The 25,568-nt window shown below is 41.4% G+C and overlaps 1 protein-coding gene across 1 annotated transcript in view; it reads left to right on the forward strand.

Annotated features, from left to right (window-relative positions):
• The window catches only part of LOC124787716 (HEAT repeat-containing protein 3), a 309,813-nt gene that overhangs the window by 215,261 nt on the left and 68,984 nt on the right, over positions 1–25,568 (forward strand). Inside the window, exon 7 of the mRNA XM_047254560.1 lies at positions 19,520–19,774. Within this exon, the coding sequence (XP_047110516.1) occupies positions 19,520–19,774 (255 nt within the window). The remainder of the gene's footprint in view (positions 1–19,519; positions 19,775–25,568) is intronic.

Raw genomic sequence — 25,568 nt, forward strand, 5'->3', positions numbered from 1 at the left:
ACAGAGCTTTTCCTTGCACTCCCCTGCCCATTCCTCCCCATGGGTGACTGCATTGCGTACAAGTGCTGTGGGGCTCTGCTACTGCATACCACAGGGGTCAGGTTTTTGAGTGGCTAATCCATTTGAAGAGTTGCCTTTTGAACTCTTGTCAGCTGACACACTCTTCTACAGCTGCAGGCTTTGTTTTTGCCTTCCATCTCTTGTGGACTGTCCAGCGGATAGTGGCCATCAATTTGTATCCCAGTGACCAACCTGCAGGTGTGGATCCATGTGCTGATTCAGGCAGTAATTGACAGGAGACCATGTAAACGGATACTACAAAGAGTAAATTGGTTGCAGCGCAATCAGTAGGCCGCCTTTGAAGAACAGGAACTTGCTCTGGAGATAGTTAACCAGATAACCTGTGCGATTCACCGTGCTACCAATAATTCCATTCTCCCAGTTTAACAACCACCGCAAACATTGTTTTATTTCTTGTGAAACAAACAATGTCACTCAGAGCCAGGTGTACAGCTTTGCAGAAATTCACTAGAACACAGTAGAAAATCTTTGTGCTTTCAGGACTGCGAGAGCACAAGCAAAGCAAATGAGAAAAGATTTGAGAATAAACTCCTGGAAGGAATTCCCTGACTTTCATTAATCGATCCACTTCCACAACAAGAGTTTGAGAATTAGTGAGGAAGATTTCAGGCAAGGGTGGCACACCTCCTCCTATGGACTCATTGAGAAATTAGGTCTTATCTGATGTGCCTAGAGATGGGCTCAGGTTTTAGCTGAACACTTTTTTACCAAAACTGCATCATCTAGGCAAACTCCAGAGTTCCAGACGTTTTGTTGGAACTATGGAGGCTCCTCACCTCATGTAATGAGGATATCTACAATCATCCATTTGCTATGTGAGAATTGGAATCAGTTCTATCTGCAGCCAGAAGTGCTCTCCCAGGACCAGACCAGATTCATTATGCATGCCCCGTTACCTGTGCCCTGGAGCTAAAGGCAAGCTCTTATCTTTTTTCTGTCAGATCAAGTTTGATGGACAGTACCCAACCACTTGGAAGGAAGCAGTATTAATGCCCTTATTGTGGAAACCATGCAAGGATCGTACCAGACCTAACAATTACTCGGATGTAGCTCTTACCAACTATACGGGTCAGACTCCCGAGCACATGTCCCTCTGCGGGTCAGTGGGTTAGGATAGGCCTGAGGTATTCCTGCCTGTCGTAAGAGGCAACTAAAAGGAGTCTCGCACCTTTCGACCTTTATGTATGGTCCCCTGTAGAGTTTGACGTCCATTTTTCAAAATTTTCCCGAAGAGCGAGCCAATTGAGGAAGGGCACCATACATTGTGCATCATGTCCATCATACATTGAGATCTTTAGCCCACGTTCTCGTCATGGCATTGCAGTCCCACTCATCCTCCAGCTCTCGAGTGAGGACACCTTCCTGGGTGTATTTTCTTCCACCCACTATGCAGTGCTGTTTTCTGTGCCGACGGGGACCATGGAATTCTTTGCACCTCATATCCAGCATGGTAGCCACTCCTTTGTGGTGAGGCTGCCGTATACCCTGTTGGTTGTAGCCCCCTGACAACACAGGGATCGCTCTGCTGTTGCCTGCGCCATTAACTCTCCACATATGCCATGCAGTAGATGCCCATCTTCCTGGGGCATCAGGACTCCCGGCAATGGCCATCCTGCCAGTTGGCCCTTGTTGAGGCTGGGTGGCACCCGTGGGGAGGGCTGTTGATCAGAGTGGGTGGCATCAGGGCGGATGACACACCATGAAGCATAGTACGTCATCTCTTGCTGGTGGTCCCTGCCAGGAATCTCTTAAGTGGGCAAAGTCTAACTTCAATGCTAAGAAATATGACACCAAATCGTTCCCCTCCCTGGCCACACCATGGGAGGAACACCAGGCCAAGGATGGCAGCGAAGCTTATTCGCCCTGCTACCTCGTATGTACAAGAGTTGATGGAGAATCTTTCATGTCCATAAAGGCTCAGCTTTTTGTGGAGCATTTTGAGGATAAGTTTGGGGAGGTGGAGGGCTTGTCCAAAATGCGCTCTAGGTCAGTCTTCAGAAAAACAGCATCCTCCTGCCCAGTCACGGGCGTTACTCACTTGTGACAAGTTGGGGGATTTTTCTGTTACCAACACACCCCCTAAGAGCTTAAATATGGTCCAGGATATTATATTCCACAGGGACCTTCTTTTGCAGTCTGACAATGAGCTATGCGCCAATTTAGAGCGGCGAGTTGTTCATTTCATCCGGCACGTCCATTGGGGTCTGAGAGATAATCAGGTTGCCACCAGTGCCTTCGTCTTGGCCTTCGAGCGTGACACATTACCCAAGAAGTTAAAGATGATGGTCAACCACTGTGGCGTCAAGCCATACATCCCTCCCCCCAATGTGCTGCTTTAAGTGCTGAAAGTTCAGCTGTATGTCTTCCCACTGTACTTCCAGTGTCACATGTCGAGATTGTGGACGTCCATCACATCCCAATACTCTGCGTGCCCCGCCTCCCATCTGTGTCAACTGCGGAGAGCATCATTCACCTTGCTCTCCAGACTGTAAGATTTTACAGAAAGAGAGGATAATCATGGAATATAAGAAGCTGGACCGACTGACCTACAGTGAGGCTAAGAGGAAATTTGTGGCTATGACCACCTCTTACACCGCTGCTACGAGAACAGTTGTCGCCCCCATCAGTTCCTCACATCCCTGTTGCATTTCAGAACCAGAAGACTACACCTGCCCCCTGCGGCACTTCCCTCCCTGTTGCTCCCACACCACCCACTTTGAATGCAACACCTGCCCCCTCCAACCACCAGAGATATCAGTCCCCACTTCTGCACCAGTGAAGCGTAAGTCATATTCGGCCCCTCTTGCTAGGAAGGGGTCCATCGGATCACTCCCCAGGTTTCTGCTAGTGGTCAAAATGATGCCCGCCAGTGGCTGAAGAGCCCAAAAGCAGCTGGTTGTAGTGCTTCATGGTGATCCTCAGTCCTGGAGACTGAATCAGTGAAGTCCTCCCAGCCAGGGAAACCCAGGAAGCAGCGAGAGAAATCCAAAAAGATCCCCAAGATGAAGGGAATTGCGGTGGCACCCACCACCGCTACCAACAAGCTCTGCGTCTGCGGATGAGATGGAGATTCTGCGGTCTGCTGAGGACCTAGATCGTGCCGGACCGTCGGACACAATGGATATAGACTGCTCAGGCAAAACATCGGTGGCAGCAGGTGAACCTGCGGTGTAAACTGCCTTATTGAATGTTCCATGCCTTCCCAGTCTCACAATGATGTCATCCTCCAGTGGAATTGTGGCGGTTTTTTCCACTGCCTGACTGAGCTACAGCAACTGTTAAGCTTTACACCTGCTTTCTGGCCCTCCAGGAAACCTGGTTCCCAGCAATGCGGACCCCTGCCCTCCGTGGCTATAGGAGTTACTACAGGAACTGTAGTGACTATGATAATGGGTCAGGTGGAGTTTGTAGTTACGTCCTAAACTCGCTCTGTTGCAAAACTGTGCCCCTTCAAACCCACTTGAAGCTGTGGCTGTCAGAATAAGGACGACAGGAAATAACTGTCTGCAATGTATATCTTCCTCCAAATGGTGCAGTATCCCTGAATGTATTAACTGCAGTGATAGATCAACTCCCTAAACCTTTTCTACTTTTGGGAGATTTTAATGCCCATAGCCCCTTGTGGGTTGGCACCGTGCTTACCGGCCAAGGCAGAGATGTCGAAACTTTACTGTCTCAGTTCGACCTGTGCCTCTTAAATACTGTGCCGCCACACATTCCAGTGTGGCTCGTGGTAGCTGCTCAGCCATTGATTTATCAATTTGCACCCCAGGGCTTCTCCCATCTATCCACTGGAGAGCACATGATGACCTGTGTGGTAGTGATCACTTCCCCATCTTCCCATCACTGTTCTGTCATCAGGCCCATGGGTACCTGCCCAGATGGGCATTAAACAAGGCAGACTAGGAAACTTTCACCTCAGCTGTCACTGTTGAATCTCCCCCACACTGTAACACCAGTGTGATGGTTGAGCAGGTGACTACAACAATCGTTCCTCAGCTTTTTAGCATGCCCCGGCGAAAGGCAGCCCTTGTTGGTAGCCGGAAGTCGCTGAAGCAATTAAGGAGCATTGGTGAGCTCTACAGCGCCATTAGTGGCACCCTTTCCTGGAGCACCTCATTGTCTTTAAATGGCTCCTTGCCTGCGTTCACAAACTTATCAAACGACGGAAGCAGGAGTGTTGGGAGAGAGATGTCTTGACCATTGGGTGCCATACGTCACCTTCCCAAGTCTGGGCAAAGATCAAACGTGTTTTCAGGTACCAGACGCCAACAGGTGTTATCGGTGTTAATATAAATGGCGTGTTATCTACCGAAGCAAACGTGATTGCCGAGCACTTTGCCGACCGGATCTGGTGCAATGGTGTCTTTCTGTTGCCATGACGGGAGAGCACCATCATTCCGGTGCTCAAACCCGGTAAAAACCCACTGGATCTGGATAGCTATTGGACCATCAGCCTCATCAACGTTCTTTGTTAGCTGCTGGAACGTATGGTGTGTCGACGGTTGGGTTGGGTCCTGGAGTCATGTGGCCTACTGGCTCCATGTCAGGGTGACTTCCACCAGGGCCGCTATACCACTGATAATCTTGTGCACCTCAGGTCTGCCATCCAAACACCCTTTTCCAGACGCCAATACCTGGTTGCAATCTTTTCAAATTTACGAAAAGTGTATGACACCACCTGGCGACAACATATCCTTGCCAGATTATAAGAGTGGGGTCCTCAAGGCCTGCTCCCGATTTTTATTGAAAATTTCCTGTCGCTTCGTACTTTCTGTGTCGAATTGCGCCTCACATAGTTCCTCCCCCCCCCCCCCCCCCCCATATACAGAAGAATGGGGTCCTGCTGGGCTCTTTATTGAGTGTCTATTTTTAGTGGCTATTAATGGTCTAGCAGCAGCTGTAGGGCCGTCCATCTCACCTTCTCTGTGTGCACACGACTTCCGCATTTAGTACCGCTCCACCAGTACTGGTGTTGCTGAGTGACGCCTACGGGGAGCCATCCACAAGGTGCAGTCATGGGCTCTAGTTTCCCGTTTTCGTCCACGAAGTCGTGTGTTACGCATTTCTGTTGGCGTCGTACCGTTCATCCAGAACCAGAACTTTACCTTAATGATGATCTGCTCACTGTAGTGGAGACATATCGAATGCCAGCACGGTAGCTCAGCGTGCTCGGTCAGAGGGTTAGCTACCCTCTGTAATAAAAAAAAACTGAGTGAACAGGTCAACAAAGAACCTAAGTGGGTGTCATCGGATGTCCACCCCGAACAAATTCAACGAACAATATAGAACAAAATGAGGTATGAGAGCAACACCAACTGGGGTGCAGATAGCTCTACATTGCTGCAACTCTACAGAGCCCTTGTTCAGTCCCACCTGGACTATGGGAGTCTGGTTTCTGGCTCGGCGGTGCCCTCAGCATTGCGTGTACTCGACCCAGTGCACCACTGTGGCATTCGCCTAGCGACAGGAGCTTTTAGGACGAGTCTGGTGATCAGTGTCCTTGTGGAGGCCGGAGTCCCTCCATTGCAAGTTAGGCATGCACGACTGCTGTCCAGTTACACTGCGCACATTCATAGTTCTCCTGCGCATCCGAATCACCGTCTCCTTTTCCCACCCACGGCAGTTCATCTCCAGCATTGGTGGCCCAGATCAGGGTTTCCAATTGCAGTTCGTGTCCAATCACTTATTTCCAAACTGGAGCCCTTGCCTTTACCACGTATACTTGAGTCTATTCACGTACACCTCCATGGTGTACACCTAGGCCGCGGCTTTGCCTGAACCTTTCACATGGCCCTAAGGACTCAGTTAACCCTGCGGCTCTCCGCTGCCGCTTGACATGTACCTAGGCCATGAAGTGGTTTGTTTACACCGACGGTCAGATGGCTGATGATCATGTCAGCAATATGTCCATGGAGGACATATTGAACAGCATTCCTTGCCCAATGGCTGCAGTGTTTTCACTGCCGAGCTCGTGGCTATATCTTGTGCTCTTGAGCACGTCCGTTGTCGTTTCATCTGTGTACTGACTCCTTGAGCAGCCTACAAGCTATCGACCAGTGCTACCCTCGTTATCCTTTGGTAGCAACCATCCTGGAGTCCATCTATGCCCTAGAATGTTCCAGTCATTCAGTGGTGTTGGTCTGGACCCCGGGTCACGTTGGAATCCCAGGCAATGAACTTGCCAACAGGCTGGCCAAACAGGCCACGTGGAAACTGCTTGTGGAGATCGGCTTCTGTGCAACTGACCTGGGTTCAATATTACACTGCAAGGTTTTGCAACTTTGAGAGACGAAATGGCATAACCCCAGCACACATAACAAACTGCATGCCATTAAGGAGACTACGAATGTGTCCTCCATGCGGGCCTCTCCCAGGGACTCTGTTGTTTTCTGCCGGCTCTGCATTGGCCATGCTTGGGTGACACATGGCTACCTCATGCACCGTGCTGACCCACCCCCAGTGTCAGTGTGGCGTCTGGCTGACAGTGGCCCATATCTTGGTGAGCTGTCCTACTTTGTCTGCCCTGCAACGGACTCTTCAATTACCGGACTCGCTGCCATTAATTTTAGGTGACAACACCTCATCAGCTAATTTAGTTTTATGTTTTATATGTGACAGTGGGTATATAAGTTTTAAAGGATGTCCTTTGTGCCTTTGTGTTCTCCACTCTAATGCTTTTAGGGTGGATGTTTTAATGTGTCGCAGAGTGGCTGGCTTTTCCTTTATATTCTCGTGGTCGGCCAGCCATGGTCATCTGCTTTCTTGGTTTTACTTCTTCTACCTGTTTCTTGCTTCTGTGGTTTGCTTTTCCTGTTTCGTCCATCGTAGTATTGGTTGTCCTTCTGTTGTTCTTCTGGTTCTTCCTTTCTCCTGTTATTGTGCTGTGTGTCTCCTTTTTCTTCTTTCCCTTGTATAATTACTTTACCTGGAACAAGGGACCAATGACCCCATTTTAAACCAACCAACCAACCTGAGCACATGGCCATGTGTTGCCTCGTCTGGCTCCTCAAATCGCGAAGTAACCTGTGCTGCTCCCAGTGCAGTTTCAGCCACTACCATTCTGCTCTTGACAATTTAATTCCACTGGAAACAGTGATACTGAAGTCTTTCTGATGACATAGTTACTTAGTTGGTGTGTCTTTTTTACCTTGAAAAAGCAATATGACCCCACTTGGAGGTACAACATTCTTTGCCAACATCACGAACGAAGGGAACGTGGACGTCTGTTGCTTATTATTATTAAATTCTTCCTCAAGAATAAAATAATGGAAATTCAGGATGAAATGTAACAATATTATGAAAAGAATAGTTGCTACTTACCATATAGTGGAGATGCTGAGTCACAGATAGGCACTAAAAAAAGACTGTCACAAGATAAGCTTTCTGCCAACCAGGTCTGGCTTCAGTTGCCAGCAACTGTGGTCGTGTGTGTGTGTGTGTGTGTGTGTGTGTGTGTGTGTGTGTGTGTCTCTGTCTGTCTGTCTGTCGCCTATTTTTGACAAAGGCCTTGTTGTCCGAAAGCTTATTCTGTGGCAGTCTTTTTGTTGTGCCTATCTGTGACTCAGCATCTTTGCCCTATAGTGAATAGCAACTATCCTTTTCATAATAATATTGTTACATTCCTCAAGTGTAGGTGCTTTTGCTCTCTCATTGGTGTCATACTGCTTTGATCGGGAGAATGGGATCCCCCAGTCAGTGTACTCAGTGTCACTGTGTTTGCAATGGCATCTCTTCCACAGTCAGAAACCCTGTTGAAAGTTCTTTGCATTTGAATGACTTCACAATCTACTACTCCTCTGACTTTAAAATAACGAGGAAATTGCAGCTGACCGAGAGACTGGAAAATTGGGCCAGTAAAATTGTTTTTAATTTCTCTGTTACAGAATACTGCTTCAGTCAGTTTTAATCGTGCTTGTTGTAGCTTAACCAACCAGAACTCATGATGGGGAGACAGTATTTTAAGTTTTAAGGACATGAGCACTTTAGGCCTACTATTTGACACGAAACTAAAATGGCCCTCTCATCTGGGAGAGTGTTAACTGAGCATCAAAATATTGAATATTTTGAAATGCCTCAACAGAGAGGTGTGAGGAGCTAACAGGTTCTGCCTCCTGCAGTTATGTCTGTCAGATGATGATTAGATTACAGCAGCATGGTGTATGGCTCAGCACATACTTCCTTCCTTAAGATGTTAGATGTTGTCCACAATGAGGGCATATGGATATCGACTGGAGCAATTTTGGACAGCCTAGTTCAGTTCTCTGTGCAGAGTCTGATGAACCATCACACTGGATTCGGCAGTGCCTTCATCTTGCTTGACAGGCCATGGAAATCTCAGCATTGCCTCAGTCATTGGGTATTTAGTGCAGCAGTCCACCCCACCTTTGAGTGGCTGTTCGGATTTCAGCCCCATGTGACCATGCTATTTGGGATACATGCTACCACCTATCTCACAGATCTGGACACACCAGATCTCCCAATATGCAGACAAGGATGGAATAAATTGGTCTTGGTGCCTCCAGAGGTCCAGTGTGATTTTAAGCTTGATTTTTATTCTAGGTTATGTTCTTAAAAAATCCATTTACTTCAGTTCTAAGTACCAGTGTGTTGGGATTGTATACATAGATGGATCCCAGCAAAGGAATGCCGTCAGTTGTTCCACTGTTTTCCCTTACAGGATTTTCCTAATTCCCCATATGCAACGATTTACTTATAATGAATTGAAGTTACTTGGCACTGCAGCAGCACTGGAGTGGCTTCAAAGGCATCATAGTACAAAGTTTCTGGTTTGCTCTAACTCACTCTGTGCACTTCAAGTTGTCCATCAAATGTTTCCGGTAGACCAGTTGATTCAGGTCCATTCATGGCTCCTTTCAGCAGATCCAACACTGAGGGGAGGTGGTAGCTTTTGCTAGGCAACTGAATTTTTGTCGGGATAAAAGGAAATGGCATAGCTGACAAAGCAGTCAAAGAAGCATGTAGGGATGGTGTTCTATGTCGATGATCTCCTTGCATGCCATCATCTAATTGTTGGACAGAAGAATCATGTGTCATTGGGAAAGTGAATGGTTGGTAGTGGAACTGCAGTCACTCAAACTGAACGCACCGATGAAAGGAAGTGCTGCTCACCATACTGCACATGCCCATTAACACACAGTTTCCTCCTCAGACAGAAGGATCGACTACTTGTTAAGTTTGTGGTATGCCACTTTCTGTTCAACATATTTTGCCTAAATGTGTTTTGTATACTTACATCAGGGCAGCCTTCAACTTGGCTGGAGATCTTCCTACCATCCTCGCTTTCGCCGACGCCAGTGTAATGTGGGTTCTGAAATTTTGTGAATTGTTGGGCTTCACTCCTAAAATTCTGGAATTAAGGGATCAGCGAGCTCTGAATTTTTTTACTATTTTTTTAATCGAATTTTCAGTGTCGAAGTTTAGTGTAACATGACAGCATTTTTGTAGTAACTAATAGGTGAATTTAAATGCATTATAAGCAACTCCACCTGTGTGGACAGGTCTTGTCACCCCCACCCCTATGAGAATGGCAGGCTGACACTTCTTAAAAGTCAGTGATGACCCTGCTGTTGAGTGTCCACATGCAACATAGTCTTAATTATCATAATCATCATCAATGAAAACAGTTTCTCTTCCTAAGCAACCTTGTTCAGAATTCTCCCTTCCTCTCTCCACTCTTAACCCCTTGCCATCCGTCGCCCCTGTCATCCGTCGCCAAAAGCTAGCTGGTTTCCCACTGCTTTGAGCCATCTGACACAAGCAGATAGTGAACCGGCCTGGTCTAGTGTGTTGATTGACGAAAAATTTTGGAAAGGTCAAACTTATGTTTCATCTGAATACTTCCTTTACTCTTGCAATAGTCAGTAAGCAATTGAATACATAGTAGCATAAGAAGATATAGAGCTCATCTCATCACAGTAAGTGAATTGAATAGTTTGGTGTGGACATGTGAGCATGATGTGGAACATTTTACTGTTCTGCTGTTGGAATGAGATAAAGTTGACACAAAATCACAAAAACAAATTCATAAAGCCTTTAGTCAAGACTCAGTATATGAGGCATTACATTTCCCAAGTTACGAAGTTGTGGTAGTTCTGGGCTCTTCATGGGTCACAGTGTTTAGAATTTACAGGTCCCTCAATCTGGGTAAAACTATCACTGCCAGTCATTAATGGGGAGAGGGGTGATATACCGTTAGAGGTTGTATTTATAATCTTCAAAGAAGTTTCTAATCTTGTTTTCAGAGTGACAGAGGTGGTATTTATCGTGTATGTTTAACATTTATCAGTTTCGTTGTTTGTCATCAAACTTCCATAAATTTTAAAAATGAATTTTCTTTCTTGTTCAGACCTACCACCAGGGCTTCCATGCTCTTTGGTTCATCGTCTATGTTTCTTAGTTGTTGACGGTATTTGTTGATCATCCTGCCCAAGTTTTTGCCTCAGTGTCTCAGAGTTTTAAATATAGTTCTTTGTTTGTTGCTACATTTCTTTCCAACATTTAATTGATTTTTTGGGTCAACTTCATCTTCATAAATGTTACTGTTCAATATTTTCCTTTTCTTAACCTTCACGTAATGATTTCCTTATTTTTCATGGGTACTGCTGCATGGTCCATTTGAAATTCTCTCAGAAGTTCGTTTGGTGATCTTGAAGTTTTTTATTTGTAAGGCAGTCTTGAAATTTGTAGGTATCAGTTTCAGTGGGGACAAATGGCACAATTCTATAAGACTTTGCTGTTTGTATTCTTGTTCATGTACTGGAAAGTCCCCAACAATTTTGTGAAAAAATTTTTCTTTCCTAGTTTGAGCATTAAAGTCTCTCATTGGAATTTTAATGTTATTTTCTGGAATTTTCTGGGTTTCTGATTCCAGTAATTCCCAGAACTCACTCACCTCCCTAAGAGTTCTTTTTGTTATTGACATTGCTTGTTGCAAGAGCATAAGTTGACTTATACGTTTTGGTGGCACGCATTATTGATAGATGATAAAGCCTTTTAGAGGCAGATGTAAGTTCCTTTATTGTTCACAACAAAAGTTTTCCTCAAATGAGATGTACTATTCATTATATATTTTCATTATTTGACCTTGCAAATCCTGTAGTTCTCAAACTTCATTAAATACTCATCATTGAGTCTGTGTTACTATAGAGCCAAAATGACCAGGTTCTGTTCCTCAAGGATATTTATGAGCTGTTTCAGTTTTTCTAAATGTAAAAGTGTGTTAATGTTGTATGTTTCAAAGAAATATTTATTGTTCAGTTGAATTTTGGAATTCCTATTTCCAAAAATCACTGGCTCTTTCTTATCCATGTACATTAGTATGGACTCTACAGAATCCAGTGGCCCATTTGCATTACTTAGTGCAATGACAGTCACTCCTCAGTTTACCACCTGGATGTGTTTCTTTTGTATTTGTTTCCATCATGTTCAGGATACCACTTGCACTTTTGATGACAGTGTGTATATCATAGAGTTCCCAGCATCCCTGCAGCATGCATTATTTCATTTGTTACGTAAAAGACTTGTCATCTCTTAATTTAAATTTTGAAGGAACTTATACCATACTATCCTTTCTTTCAGTCTGGAGTGCAGGAAGAATGATTGTTCAAATGCCTGTGTGAGTGGTGCAGTTAATCTAATCTAGTCTTCATGACCTCTGTGTGAGTGATACATTAGGGGTTGTAGTATATGCCTAGAGCCATCATTTAAAGCCAGTTCTTGATACTTCGTAAGCAGGCTTTCTTGGAATAGTTTTTCTGTCTTCAATCGGGAGTCTGCTAGTCAAGTTTCTTCAACATCTCTGTAACTCCCTCCCACAGGTCAAATAAAGCTGGGACTGCCCTTGTCTGTAAAAGTTAAATATCCCCCATTAGCTCTATTCGGTGTGGATCCCACATACTTCAGCAAAATTCTAGAACTGGCCACTCAAGTGATCTGTAGGCAATCTCCTTTTAGTCTACCACCTGCTTTACCCGCAACTGAGCCTTCATGATCATTCCATTTCATATCCCTACAAAGTGTGACACCCAGGTTTTTGTATGAGCTGGCCGATTCCAGTTGTGACTCATTGTGACTGTAAATTTTTACATTTCTGACCATAAATTGCCAGTCTTTGCACCCCTTTCCCACTTGCTCATCTTTTTTATTGAAATGATGTGGAACGAGTCAGTTAAGTTTTTTTTTTTTTTTTTTTTACGCGCTCTCAGTTTTTAAGTTTAAATTCATCAGTGGAACAGAAGGAGTTGTCTAGACAAAACAATTTCATAATTGCAATTTTTGACGTTTAGCTCACTGGAGGAGACGTGATGCCATTGCTGAGGTAACACCAATGGCGAACTGGCTTTCACCACCACGCCGCCATCAGTTTGGTTGGTAAAGTACCCCTGTTACCATGTTGTGGATAAGGAGTACCATGTGGGGTCACACATTAGATGCATTCACATTTCTCAGCTCTCATTGCAAAGTAGTATTTTCTGGTGTTGAGGTGATCTGCACTCATCAGGTATTGCGAATAGTGTTTCGTGTTGGCACTGCATTAATAACGACAGTGCAGTACGTCTAAACATGAGATTCACAATAAAAATGGTCATTCAGCAACACATTCACCAGCTGTGAGGATAATGTTCTGCTGCAAAACATTACTCCGAATTCGATAATAGTAATGGACAATGCGCCATACCACTCTGTTGTGATGTATAAAGCTACAACACTGCAGTGGAGGAAAGTGGATGTTTTGCTGTGGGTTCAAAGAAATGTTCCATTGGATAAAGTTGAACCTAGCATGTTTAAATAAGGTGACGCTAAAGGATGTAGTTTAAATCAGGCGTCCTCCGTATTACACTCATTTAAATCTGACTGAGAATAAATGGGCCTGGGTGAAAAGTAATGTGGCAAAAGAACTAGAAGTTTACACTAGTGAGGTTGAAATGCTGACAATAGAAGCCATTTCAAATGTTACACAGAACAGGTCTTGAGTTGTCAGCCATACTGAGAAGGTAGTTGAGGAGACATGGATTCAAACGAGTTCTGAGTAATACGTAACTTCTCTTGTTGCCATGTTTAAAGGTGCTTCTTGCCAGAACACAGCAGAGTTAACAAATATTCATCTCACTAATATTCTAATGCAGTTGGAATTGCGACAAAATCCTGAAACAATATATTGTTGAACTAGCAACTGTGGGCAAGAAAGGTCAATAATTCATGAAGAAGCCTATTCTCGGAATAAAAATAAACATGTAACTTCAGTTATATTGTCACAAAACCCACAGCAGTTCTTGTTTCACCAGCTGCCGATGGTCCTTAAAAGTTAATTATTTCATTGGGGGGGGGGGGGGGGGGGGAGACTGTAGTTACTTGAATATTGTGATAGAGGTGTAAGTTTTACACAGCAAAATACTCTCCTCTTTGTGTGTTATCACTTGCCAAACTTTTGTTCAGATATCCCAAACAATTATGAGATATGAGGAATTTATGAATGTTTCAATTTGGCCTTTTCTCTGGCGCATGAGTTTGTGATGGAGCGGTGTACATACATTCAATTTTCTTCCTTCCAAGTTTAAAGAATAATTAAGTATGTTGCCTACATTTTATATGCAGCAACATTTGACTCAACACACACCGAATGCAAATTCATAGCAACCCCTATTTTTCACTGCAAACTTTAAGAATTTCTTGCAGTAGTTAACTGAATATCAACATATCACAATAATTTTTACAATTTACGAAATGACAGGCAGTTCATCATGAAGCTGATAAATTACGCTATAATATGTGTGAGAATCAGAATTTACTAGTGAGCAGCTTCTTTAAAATTGTATGAGAAAGATCGCAGATCGGCTGGATTGCGCGTCTTGCATTTCATGCAGTCAGGCTAGTCTGCCAGGTAGGCCTGGCATTGTCATCACCTGCTGACGCGCTCAGCATACGCTGGCAACTAGGCTAACCTCCACTTGCTCCATGCTGAACTGTCAAAGTTCACAACTAATTTTAAACACGCTACAAATTAGATTTACGAGGGGCGTTGGAAAAGTCCAAGCAAAAGCAAAAACTACTTACGTGTTTGGGGTAAACCTTTCTTATTTTTCGACATGGTCTCCTTTTAGACTTATACCCTTCATCCAATGCTGTTTTAATTTGTTGATCCCTTCCGAATAATAGGAATTCTACAAGTCTGCAAAATAGCTATTAGTTGCTGCAGTCACCTCCTCGTTTGAATAAAATCTTTGTCCCGCCAGCCATTTCTTCAAATTGAGGAGCAAATAGTAGCCTGAGGGAGCCAAGTCTGGAGAATAGAGGGGGGATGTGAAATGAGTTGGAATTATGTTTCCATTAATTTTGTGACCACAACTGCTGAGATATGTGCTGGTGCATTGTCGTGATGGAAATTTTGTGGCCCAATCATTTGGGGTTTTTTTTTGCAGCTCGGTTTTCAAACGGTCCAATAAGGTTGAATAATATTCGCCTGTAATAGTTTTACCCTTTTCCAGATAGTCGATGAGGATTATCCCATGCGAATCCCAAAAGACAGTCGCCATAACCTTTCCGGCCAAAGGAATGGTCTTCACCTTTTTTGGTGCAGATTCTCCCTTGGTAACTCATTGTTTAGAGTGTTGTTTGGTCTCAGGAGTATAGTAATGTATCCATGTTTCATCCACAGTGACAAAACAACACTTAAAGTCCCGCGGATTCTTCCTGAACAACTGCAAACCATCCTTGCAACACTTCACACGATACCGTTTTTGGTCATGCACGGGCAATCGCAGAACCCATTTTGCGAATAGCTTTCTCAAGCCCCAATGTTTATGCAAAATATTGAAGCCTGTGGGGCTCCCTTCGTGATTTTACCCCAATCACTAAAATCTTCTATCTTTCTGACATTGTCTGAACTATTCAGCACAACCTTTTGCATTCTGTTTGGCAAATATTATACAAACCATCTGTGTGTAAAGTCACCAGTTCCATTAAAGTTGACTTTTTCTAAGAGAGTATCACGATCTACACAGTCGAAGACCTTGGAGGGATCACAAACAATACCAGTTGGCGATGTATTATTTTTTGAGGCTTGTGTTGTTTGATAGTGAATATTTATGCCGCTTCTTTCGGGCAGTACTTTTATTATTGATGACTACATCATTTTCAAAAAGTCTGAGGTTTCTGTTAACATTGTTTGCAAGATCATTAATGTAAAACATGAACGGCAATGGACCCAACACACTTCCATGGGCACACCTGAAGTTACTTCACATCTGACGATAACTCTCCATCCAAGATAACTTGCTACGTCCCCCCTATTAAAAAATCCTCAATCCAGTCAAAAATTTCACTAGACACCTCATGTTGGGTCATCCGCAGAACAGTGTCTCGTGCAGAAATTGGTAATTTATAACAACACCAGAAGTAAAGATAGTTGCTGCCAGACAAATCAATGAATTGGAGTATCTGTGTGAACATGCCTCCATATTTTTCCTTTCGCCTCCACAACTATAAAGTTATTTATGTGAGAGCACAGTGCTGCTCACCCTGAGTCTCTGTGTAATCAGTGGCTTAAGTCGACAGTATTGTCACAGTGCAGATCCAGCTACATGCTAATAGAACGTTTCTTCAGAACTCTGTCAGGTTATAGACTCTGATTTGGAACTATCATTATTCATTGAAAGTGTCTGCAACAGTGTCAAATATGTGTCATCTGTGAGGACAATAATTGTTTCAAAAAGTAAGCATTCACCTTGCTCAAGTTTTAATAATTTATGTTTATGTGCTTTTTTTAAAAATGTAGTATACTGAGCATACTTATCTTTCCATCTATTTATGTTGTCCTTTGTATTTGGTAATCATTGTTGCCAAAACCGCGTCATGGTCACTGATACCAGTTTCGATGTGGACATCCTCAAAGAGGTCAGGTCACAATTAACTCTAAATATTTCCATTACAAGTGTAGTTCTTAACTATCTGCTCAAGCTAGTTTTCAGAGAATGAATTTTGTGATGTTTCACAGTATGTCTTGTCATGCCCTACAGACAAAACTGTAACTTTTCAAATTGATGTTTGGGTGATTAAAGTCTCTACAGATGATTACAATATGATTGGGGAACTTACACATAAGTGACATGAAGTTTTCTCTGAAGTTTCCAATTAGATCAGAAGTTGAGCGTGGTGGGCTATAGAAGAGTCTAGCCCAAACCATCCCACATGCAGCTTCAATTTCTACTTCAGTGGATTTGATTTTCTTGTCTACTGCAACAAATGTACTACCTCCATTTCCCAGTAGCCTCCTTTTGATATACACTTTAGTTTTCCCTAAAAATCTGACTGCTATCAATCTTCAGTTTAAACCAGCTTTCTGTACCAAATATTACGTGAGCTTCACTGCTTTTCAGGAGTGCTTCAAACTCTGGCACTTTGTTGCAAATGCTTTGGCAGCTAACTGCTAGTATTTTAATATTCTCTTGGATCATACAGTTATACGTCTGGGTCTCGCACAGCTGTCATCATTGGGACTGGATGGAGAGTAGCCTAATCTTAAAAGCACCCCACACATAGACGGCTACCTGGGTAGCAGCCTCTGAAGTGTAGTACAACCTATGATGACGCAGCTCCAGGAAGTGGCACCCTAGCTTGTCACAGAACCTTTGAATTCTCTGGTACGTCCTTCCGCTTGACTCTGAACTGGGGGACCACGATAATTTGTCGGGGCAATGCTGCTAATTGTGAGCTTCATTGAAGCTCCATGGGCAGACCTGGTCTTCTCAACCATCTCTCCACATCGCTGAAATGGTCAAAGTATTATTGTGGTACCCAGATGACAGGCATCGTTTGTTCCAACATGTGCCACAATCTGCAGTTGGTTGGACCCTGTTCCATTTGTGGCTGCTGGAATAGTGTCTTCAACCTGTTCAGCTGCCAATGATTAATAGAACCTACCCTTCTGTGTTTGCTGCCTCCTGATAGAGGACAAAGCAGGTTTCCCCAACACAGGTGAACTGAGCCCCACTGGCTCAGCTTCTGTTCGGTGAAAAACAGCACTCAAACTTATTGGTTAGTGGGATTGGTATAACACCCTGAGTCCTTCCTTGTCTCTGTCTACCCTGCACAGGATGCCTAAATCTGCCATTGATATGCCACTAACAGTCAAGTGGATGAGTGATGACAGATCCCATACTTCCATCAGAGGAGATGGGATCCGCGGCAGAAGATAGTACTTGAGGTGCCTTTGATACCACAGGCTGTGTTACATGACTCTCAGAAGCTCTTCCAACACACCAATTCTCAGCAACTGCCAATCATTTGACAGTGGTTAGGCCAGTTTCGACCTACTTACAAATGTCAACTAACTCATCCTGTGTTTGAGAACACGGTGGAGCTGCATTGTTGTTGGTACAGTGTTTTACAGAATAGTGAATAAATAACTTTAAAATCTAAGCCTGATGATGGCCTTATAAACTAAGAATTGAAGCAAATACACAAAACAATACTTCTATTAAGGCAACAGAACTATTGCTCATGTAATTATACAGTAAAATTGGAGAATAATTATTTTGGACGAGGATAGGTCTGCTGTTCTCAAAAATTTTAAAACAGCACAAATAACTTTAAACTTGCACTTGATGAAAAGAGTACCAGTATGAGTTCATTTTCGCACTCACAAATGTTCAAAATTTCACAATATATCACAATACAGACAAGTACATATTGATACAATCAATGAAAGATTACACAGAAATGATGCAAACAGTAAAATATGCAAATTTAGAATTTCAAATTGGCACATGAATCTGGCATACGCTGTCTCACATAAAGGAAAATTCCAAAATTGGCTTTTACATATAAATAAACATGTTAATTGCACAGATCTCTTTAGTTAGCTGTTTATAAGAAAACATCTACACTGGTATGCCAAAGATGAGCACTGCAGTGTCAGTTTACCTCGATCACAATTGCGAAAATGTGCAGCGCCATCAAAGCATGTCTTCTGCCTAGAACAGCTAACATTGTGGCAATAATGGAACTTATAGTCCCTAGTCACTCAGAATTATAAAATATAGGGTGCATGGAAAGTACTTACAGAAAATAAACAGCTTCATCTCCTTTTATAGTAAATCCTCTCTATATTTCTTAGATCAGATTAAATCTAATGCCTGCATTCAAAAATGAGTTGTCAGTCACATGTTTTTTGACACTGAGAGATGACTGATTAGTGCTTCAGTTAGTGTCCAGATTCCCTTACTTCCTGGCATTATCATCATTTTTCTCCTTAAATGTTTCAATAGCTTCCTCAGCCGTTTTGAAGGATATAAGTGCCCTTACCAAATTTCTAGCACAACCTAATAAAGGAAATGCTAGAGATTGGAGTGCCAGTCAATTTAATCAACAGGAACAGTGGCCTAAACTTCCTTGACAGCTGAAATTTCAAAAATCTGGTGATAATCAGTTTAGCTGATCAAGTATCTCGTTGTTTAATTTAGCTTGACATTTTTAACTTTTTTTAGATCCTGTGGAACTCAGGTATTTTTCATGTTTAGGATTGTTAATACACTTTCTGTTCCCAAAAATGCAAATGGTATTCCACAACATTGTGAACCTTTTCAAATTTTGGTTCTTAGATGGCTGCCATTTTGTTGTTATATGCCTGTTGTAGCAAATGCATGTTAACATGTATAGTTGTCAGTGGGCTAACAAGTACAAATACGTGTATGTAGAGTTGACTCCTTACAGTACCTTCAAAAAATAGTTTTGCAACATGTGTACAATTGTAATAGCATCACCTTTAAAGAACAAACAAACTTAAACTATAATGCCAAATGAAATAAACAATGTTACTTTCTCCTTCTGCCACTAGCTCCCCCCTCTCCCTCCACTACCATTTCACTAATAATAATAAGAATCCTCTTCCCACCTCCTATTCCTGTTCTCCACTCCCATCTCCCTCTTCCTTCTGCTTTCATCTTTTCCGTCCTTCTTACTGAGCATGTCCCCCCCCCCCCCCCCCCTTTCTTATCCTTCTTCCTGTTTTTATTTTTACTTTTTTTCATGTATTCATCAGCAGCAGCCATTTTGAAATCCAGTGTTAAATGATACATTATATTATGCTATTTCCCATTCATTTTCTCAAATCATCTATCTGAACCTCTGTTCTGTACAACATAGTTCATCCTCTAGCAATACGCATGCCCATCAGTAATTCTGTGAAACACTGTTGATCTGTAAGCTGCAAGTGATAGCTGCTATCATTGACTAGTTTCTTTTTCTGGATTGTAATTGCTTCTACATAGTGGTTAGCAGGAGATTTTTTTATAACATTTTGTATACATTCATAAGTAGGTTGAAAATTATTGAGGAGGATACTCATGTACGTGGATATGCCATGTTATGTTTACTTCACCGTAATGTTCCATTCTATAAACATACTTTAAATCCACAGGTCTGGCTTTAAACATCAGAGCAAAGATTTCTACAGCTCGGATCCTTGCTGTTCTGGGATCTGTGTTGGAAGTAGATCACTGCCAAGTGCTGGACACCTTGGCAACCTCACTTGCTCAGAGTAAAGATGATGACAAAGTGATAGAAGACACTGAAAAACTGAAGGAGCAGGAGAAACTTATAGCAGATACACAGACGTTGTTTGAAGGGCAGCAGACATGTCTGGAAATTTTGACAAATATTTGCTCTGATGATGGTATGTTGAATCATATGCCTTTTACTTTGTTTGCGTATTTTCATAGTATATTTAGAATTATTAAAAATATTATATTATTGTATGATAAAATTGTCTTTCTGTGTAAGGATAGAAATGGGACTTCTTTCTTTGATCAGAAGCTATTTCTTTTATAAAAGAAGTAGTGTGTGTGTGTGTGTGTGTGTGTGAGAGAGAGAGAGAGAGAGAGAGAGAGAGAGAGAGAGAGAGAGAATATCTGTGCCTAAGATATTTGTTGGTTCTTCTTCTTCTTCTTCTTCTTCTTCTTCTTCCAGGGACATAATCTTACCCTATTTCGGTGTATTCAGTCAAGACATTAAGTCTCGTTAACAGTGTGCCTCAGATCCTCTGCAGGGAAGGGGAAAAAATACAGAACACTATGCCTGTTGTCGCATACAATGTACAGTAACAGCTTGATTCATTATTATCTGTTACATAAAATTGTTTTTATAAGGAGACCTTACTGTTTGTTAGTGGGTGGATGCTATGCTGTGTAACCCAAAGATGTGATGCTTACGCTGTGAAATATACTGGATATGTGTTGGTAGGAGGAATTCTGATGAATCATTCACTATTTACCATTGACATCACTGTCAATAACAGTAACAATTTTAACTAGAGGCAAAGAGACATTCGTTTGTGCATGAAATGCTCAGAAAGTGGTCACACCACCATAAGTACATTTGGAAGAGAAAAGAGGTATGCTGGACTAAACTTTCCAAAAACTGCCAGAAATGAGTCTGGTTGCATTATTTTTCTGATGCAACAACAGATCTGTACACAGGGTGGCCAAAACTAGTGATTTTCCAGAGAAATCCCATATCAAGATGTGTGGTTACATTTCTTCTGTACCCAAAGTAAATGAAACCATACTTAGAAGTCCCAGGAAGTGAAATTTTCATACTTATGAAGAATTTCTGTTCAACCTTCCAGAGAAGCTATCAAGTAGTATTCAGTAAGTGCGTGCACTAGTGCATACAAAAAGAAACAATTAGCAGTGAGGGTCTTCTAATTACTTGTAATTTTATTTTGCAAAATCAGTGAATGAAACTGTGCTATCATACTGATATTTGTCGATTGAATTTTCTCTCCCACTGTGTCTTCAATCAAAATAAAATAATCATAAATGCTCTCCAGCTACAGTCAGGACTATACTGCTAATACAAACATTGAAGAATGTGATTTTCGTGTGTATCATCTTTTATGTTAATGCTGTTTGTTTCCAACAAATCATCTCCAGTCAAATTTTGTTTTGTCATTGGAGAGAAACCAGTCTCCCTCTTAACAGTTTCTTTGCTTAGAGTATGCAAATGTTTCTTCCACAGTTTTGTTGAAAACTGCAGTAACCATTTTCTGCAACTGTCACCTGCAATCTCTTTAATTGCTTTTGTACTTAAAATAGATGGGAAAAAACAATTACTTTGTCTTTGTTACTTCCAGAGCATTTTTCATTATTTTAGAGATTCTCCTCACTCAGTGCCTTTTCATGCTTGAAATTGCATTCATCGTCTCAGCTATGAAGTAAATTTTTATTTATTACCCCTAACTAAATTTTAGAACCACAAAAATGGAAAATTAATGTTTTGGAATAGAAAGACTTTTCATTACTTTTTCAGCACTTTGAGTGTCTTTTAAGTCAGTTGACTTAGGATAATTAAAAAGGCAGACAGTGCTGAACATTCATATGACATGTAATACACTCTTGATTATTTCAGTGATAAATGATTAATTATTAAAAATTAGTTAATAGAATGTTATAATTAACCACAAATTAAACTGTTGAAGTTATTGTCAACATTGACCTCAGAGTTGTAGCAGCCAGACATCACGAAAGCACTCACTTAAAAATGAACCCACACACTTGAAAATGAATTCCTCGATTATTTTTTTTTTTTGCTTTGAGTACTCTACTCTTGTACATACATGGGATCATATCTCTGAGACTTATCCTATACTAGTGAACAATGGTGTTATCAAGAATAATACAGGATTTTGCAACTCATTGTGGGCTCATAAGTGTGCATCATAAACACGAAAGAAGAAACAAGGCACTGCATTTTAAAATAGATGAAAAATTGTACTTTTTTTAAGTGGCAAAGTATGAGGACAGAGTACAATGGTATTTTTAAAAAATCCAACATGAATGCTTAGGATACAAAATTCCATGGAGAATTATGTCAAACCATCCAATATCTGCAGAAGAGTTAAATGTGGGCAATGTACGCTGTGTGTCTTCTTTGGAGAAAAAACTTGTTTCATTACCTCATAGACGGTAGTAATGCATTTTATGATTTTTTATTTCCACCCAAATGGTTCGCAGTACCTTGTCAGTCCTAAATGAAGTGGTGGAACAATGTTTCAAATTAACAATGTGTTTTAAATGAGTATGAAAATTCCTCTAAGTGTCTCACGCGTGTAAGAGGTCAGTAAATTGCACTAGATTTAGAGATTTCCATCTTCTGTGGTCTAAGTTTGATAACTAAAATTCTAGGAGTCAGTGACTGCCTGATACGTACTTTGAGAAGGAAAATTTTAACTATGCTGATAGACACATTCAGAAGTAGAATAAAATTAGTCTAACTTTGGAACAGTTTGTTTGTTCTTTTGGGGAAAAAAAGAACAAGAAGTTCATGAGTAAATCCAGGCTATTCATATCCCATTCAAAAGAAAGGATATCTCTGGATAAGAGAAATATCTGGATCAAAGGTCTACGATTGAATGGGAGGAGGGGGTCGGGATTTTGAGGCTTTGGAGCTTGATTGGGCTTGGGTGGGAGATATTCTGGGATTGGGAGATCCAGTATGGAGGCCACACTGGGCTTGGAGGAGAGGAGAGCAGTTGTTGGCAGCAGTGTTAATGGACTATGTTTGTGAGAGAGAAAAATAGCTTCCTCATGTGGTGTGAGGTGTTTCGCCAAGGTTATGGCTGGAACAAAGGAAGTCGCAATTTGCGTACCAGCTAATACAGGTGCCAAGAAGCACAATGTATTGGGAGTGGTGTGTGGCAGAGGCTATGTATAGAAGAACAACAAGGTGAATAAGGGCTAGTGATCGATCGTTTGGAGTTTGAGAAATGGATTGGAATCAGAGATACCAGGTTTTAAAGTAAGACCTTTAAGAGAATACCAAAGGTAGGTTTACCATACTCCAGGAGCAGTAAACGGAAGGATAATATTGAAGGCCATGTGAAAATATCTAAACATAGGAGTGCTTCACCAAAAAATTTTTTAAAAGCCAAAGTGGGGAATAACAGTGATCTGGAGTGTTCTACTAAAGAGAGACTATATTTTCATACCACACTGCTAGACACAAAGTTGTTTTCAAAACATCAGACTGCACAGCTCAACTGGTTAAAAAGTTACATGATCCAAAGTGTTCCTCTGCTAGACCCAAAACTGAAGCAGTTATTGTTAACGTTATTTCGCCATTTTGAAAATACGTTGCATTCTTTGGAAAACAGTTTTGTAAGTGTAATGATAAAATAGGTCAAGCAGAAGTGAAATAAAACCTGTTCACCTTCTTGTAACATATTTCAGACTAGAAGAGGAATTCCAAGTTAATCTCTTAAGTGTCAGTGAAATGTCAGGTGAAACTACTCAGATTTTGGCTCTGTATGTTTTGCAGTGTACAAAAAGATTCAAACTTAAAGAAAGTGTAGTTTGTTATACTGCGGATTTCTTCCTCCTCCTCCTCCTCCTTCTCTTCTTTTCTCTGCTGTAGATAACACTAACAGCAATTTTAGTGGTGTTCAGAGATATAATTAAAATGAACAACCAAACCATTTCTGAAAAGGGCTATGTGTAGAGAAAAATGCAACTGAATAAATAAACTTTCATCTTTCAGTAAACTGACAAAGGTTTTAGCTAATTTCAGAACCATGTCTTGGGTTGGGCCGAGAAAAATATGGTAGTGTATCGTGGGTTGGACTAAATAAATAAATAATTAAATAAATATGGTAAGCCTGACCAAGGGTCAGTCAGAAATAGAGGAACAGTGTTTGGGACCGTTCTGTAATTATGGGAGAGCATTTTTGCTGAAGGGTGTTGAGGTACAGGATTAGGGAACACTGAAGGCAGCACTATGAAAGTGAAACAAGAGAAAGGTGAAGAGACTCTGTGCACAGTAAATAAGTTGCTAGAAAATATTAAAGTAATTTTGCAAAAAGAGTGTCATGGAATACAGCATAAAGATTGCTGAATGGATAATAATACTGCATAGAGATGGGTGAAGGCTGCCCCCCCCCCCCCCCCCCCCATGCACACACACACATCAATAGTATCTGGCTGCCAAAGGGTGTGTTGGTGTAACCTCCATGAGTTGGCATCCAAGTGTGGAGTATCACAGTGGATCACTGAGAAAATGCATGCGCTATGACAGTGCCAAATGAAGTCGCAGCAGGACGGGTGATGTTTAGAGAACTGTCAAAAATGTCATAAGCCAAATGTACGATCTCAAACAGTACATACGAGTGATGTTCCCTGTTGCTGAATGCTGAAATACAGCAAGGGATCATATGTTGAGATGCAGTATAAGCATTTGTTAAATGAAGGAGTATGTTGTATTCTTTTATAGATAGTTTAAAGTTGGAGAAGTGTGTCCGATTATAGCACAGTGTAAACTGCAACAGATATGGATATCAATCATAGTGCACTGACACAGACTAAAAACATAATTAATTTACAGGTGCAGCAGTTCATAACTTAGATAACAAATAATTTGATTCTGAACACACTAATATTAAAAGGGAAACTCTGCAATTAGAATATGGACTTAAATGCAAAGCTAAATGCAAACAAGGCTGAATTAATGGTAGATCTAAAGTAATTAAATATACAGATGTAAACATTGTGTTAGATTGTATACTAATAATCAAATTATGTATGCTTGCAAAGACAAAGGTGCAGGCCGTGATTGAACTTAAAGATGAATTAGAGATCACTAGAGCTGATTTAAAGAAAAAAAATATAGATAAGCTGTTTCAAATATGGATATATATAAATATAGATAAACTGGTTCAAAAGTTGGAAGAGCATTTCGCAGTCTCTCACAAGGAAAAGTTCGAAATAAATAATAGATATCTGAACCAGAATCTGCCGTTTTGACTTCAATACGGGGTTACATGGTGAGATCGGTAACCAGTGTGACTTGGTAAGGAATGAGGTTAATGAACAATTTAGAGATCTGAATAAAAATTTAAAAATAATTACAGATTTTACTGAAGAAGAATTAGTCTACAGCTTTTGGTAGGAAAAAACCTAAGCAATGAATATTACCATTTTAAACAGGTAACCTTTATACCCAAGTTGAGGAATTTGAATGGGTTCACTTAAATCTTAGAGGAGTTATATGTTACCCAAAAACTAAAAAAATTCAATTTGTAGGAAAACAGGTTTAATTATACAACTTTTCATTGAAATGTACTGACTTTATGGATGTTCAAAACCTTCCTGCATCAGAACCAGGGTCTTCATCATCATCTCTTTCCATGGTCTTGTCAACTGCCTGTATCTTGGATGCATTTATCAATGCTGCATCAGCCCGATCGACCTGCTCCTTATCCACGACTCTCAATGTTTGTAATGTGTGCATCCCTGGATTCATTCCTAAAAGCTATAATACCTTCTCTTTCTCTTCATCCCCTTATATTGTATTGGTGCACAAGTTCATTAAGTTTGTCTGGAAATTTAATAAACTCAACAAATACACATATCAGAGACTTTAATCACCAATAATATATTCTCCTTCATTATTTGCAACTGTCTGCCAATGCTGGGCTA

The sequence above is a fragment of the Schistocerca piceifrons genome, chromosome 3, assembly GCF_021461385.2.
Source record: "Schistocerca piceifrons isolate TAMUIC-IGC-003096 chromosome 3, iqSchPice1.1, whole genome shotgun sequence".
Taxonomy (NCBI): domain Eukaryota; kingdom Metazoa; phylum Arthropoda; class Insecta; order Orthoptera; family Acrididae; genus Schistocerca; species Schistocerca piceifrons.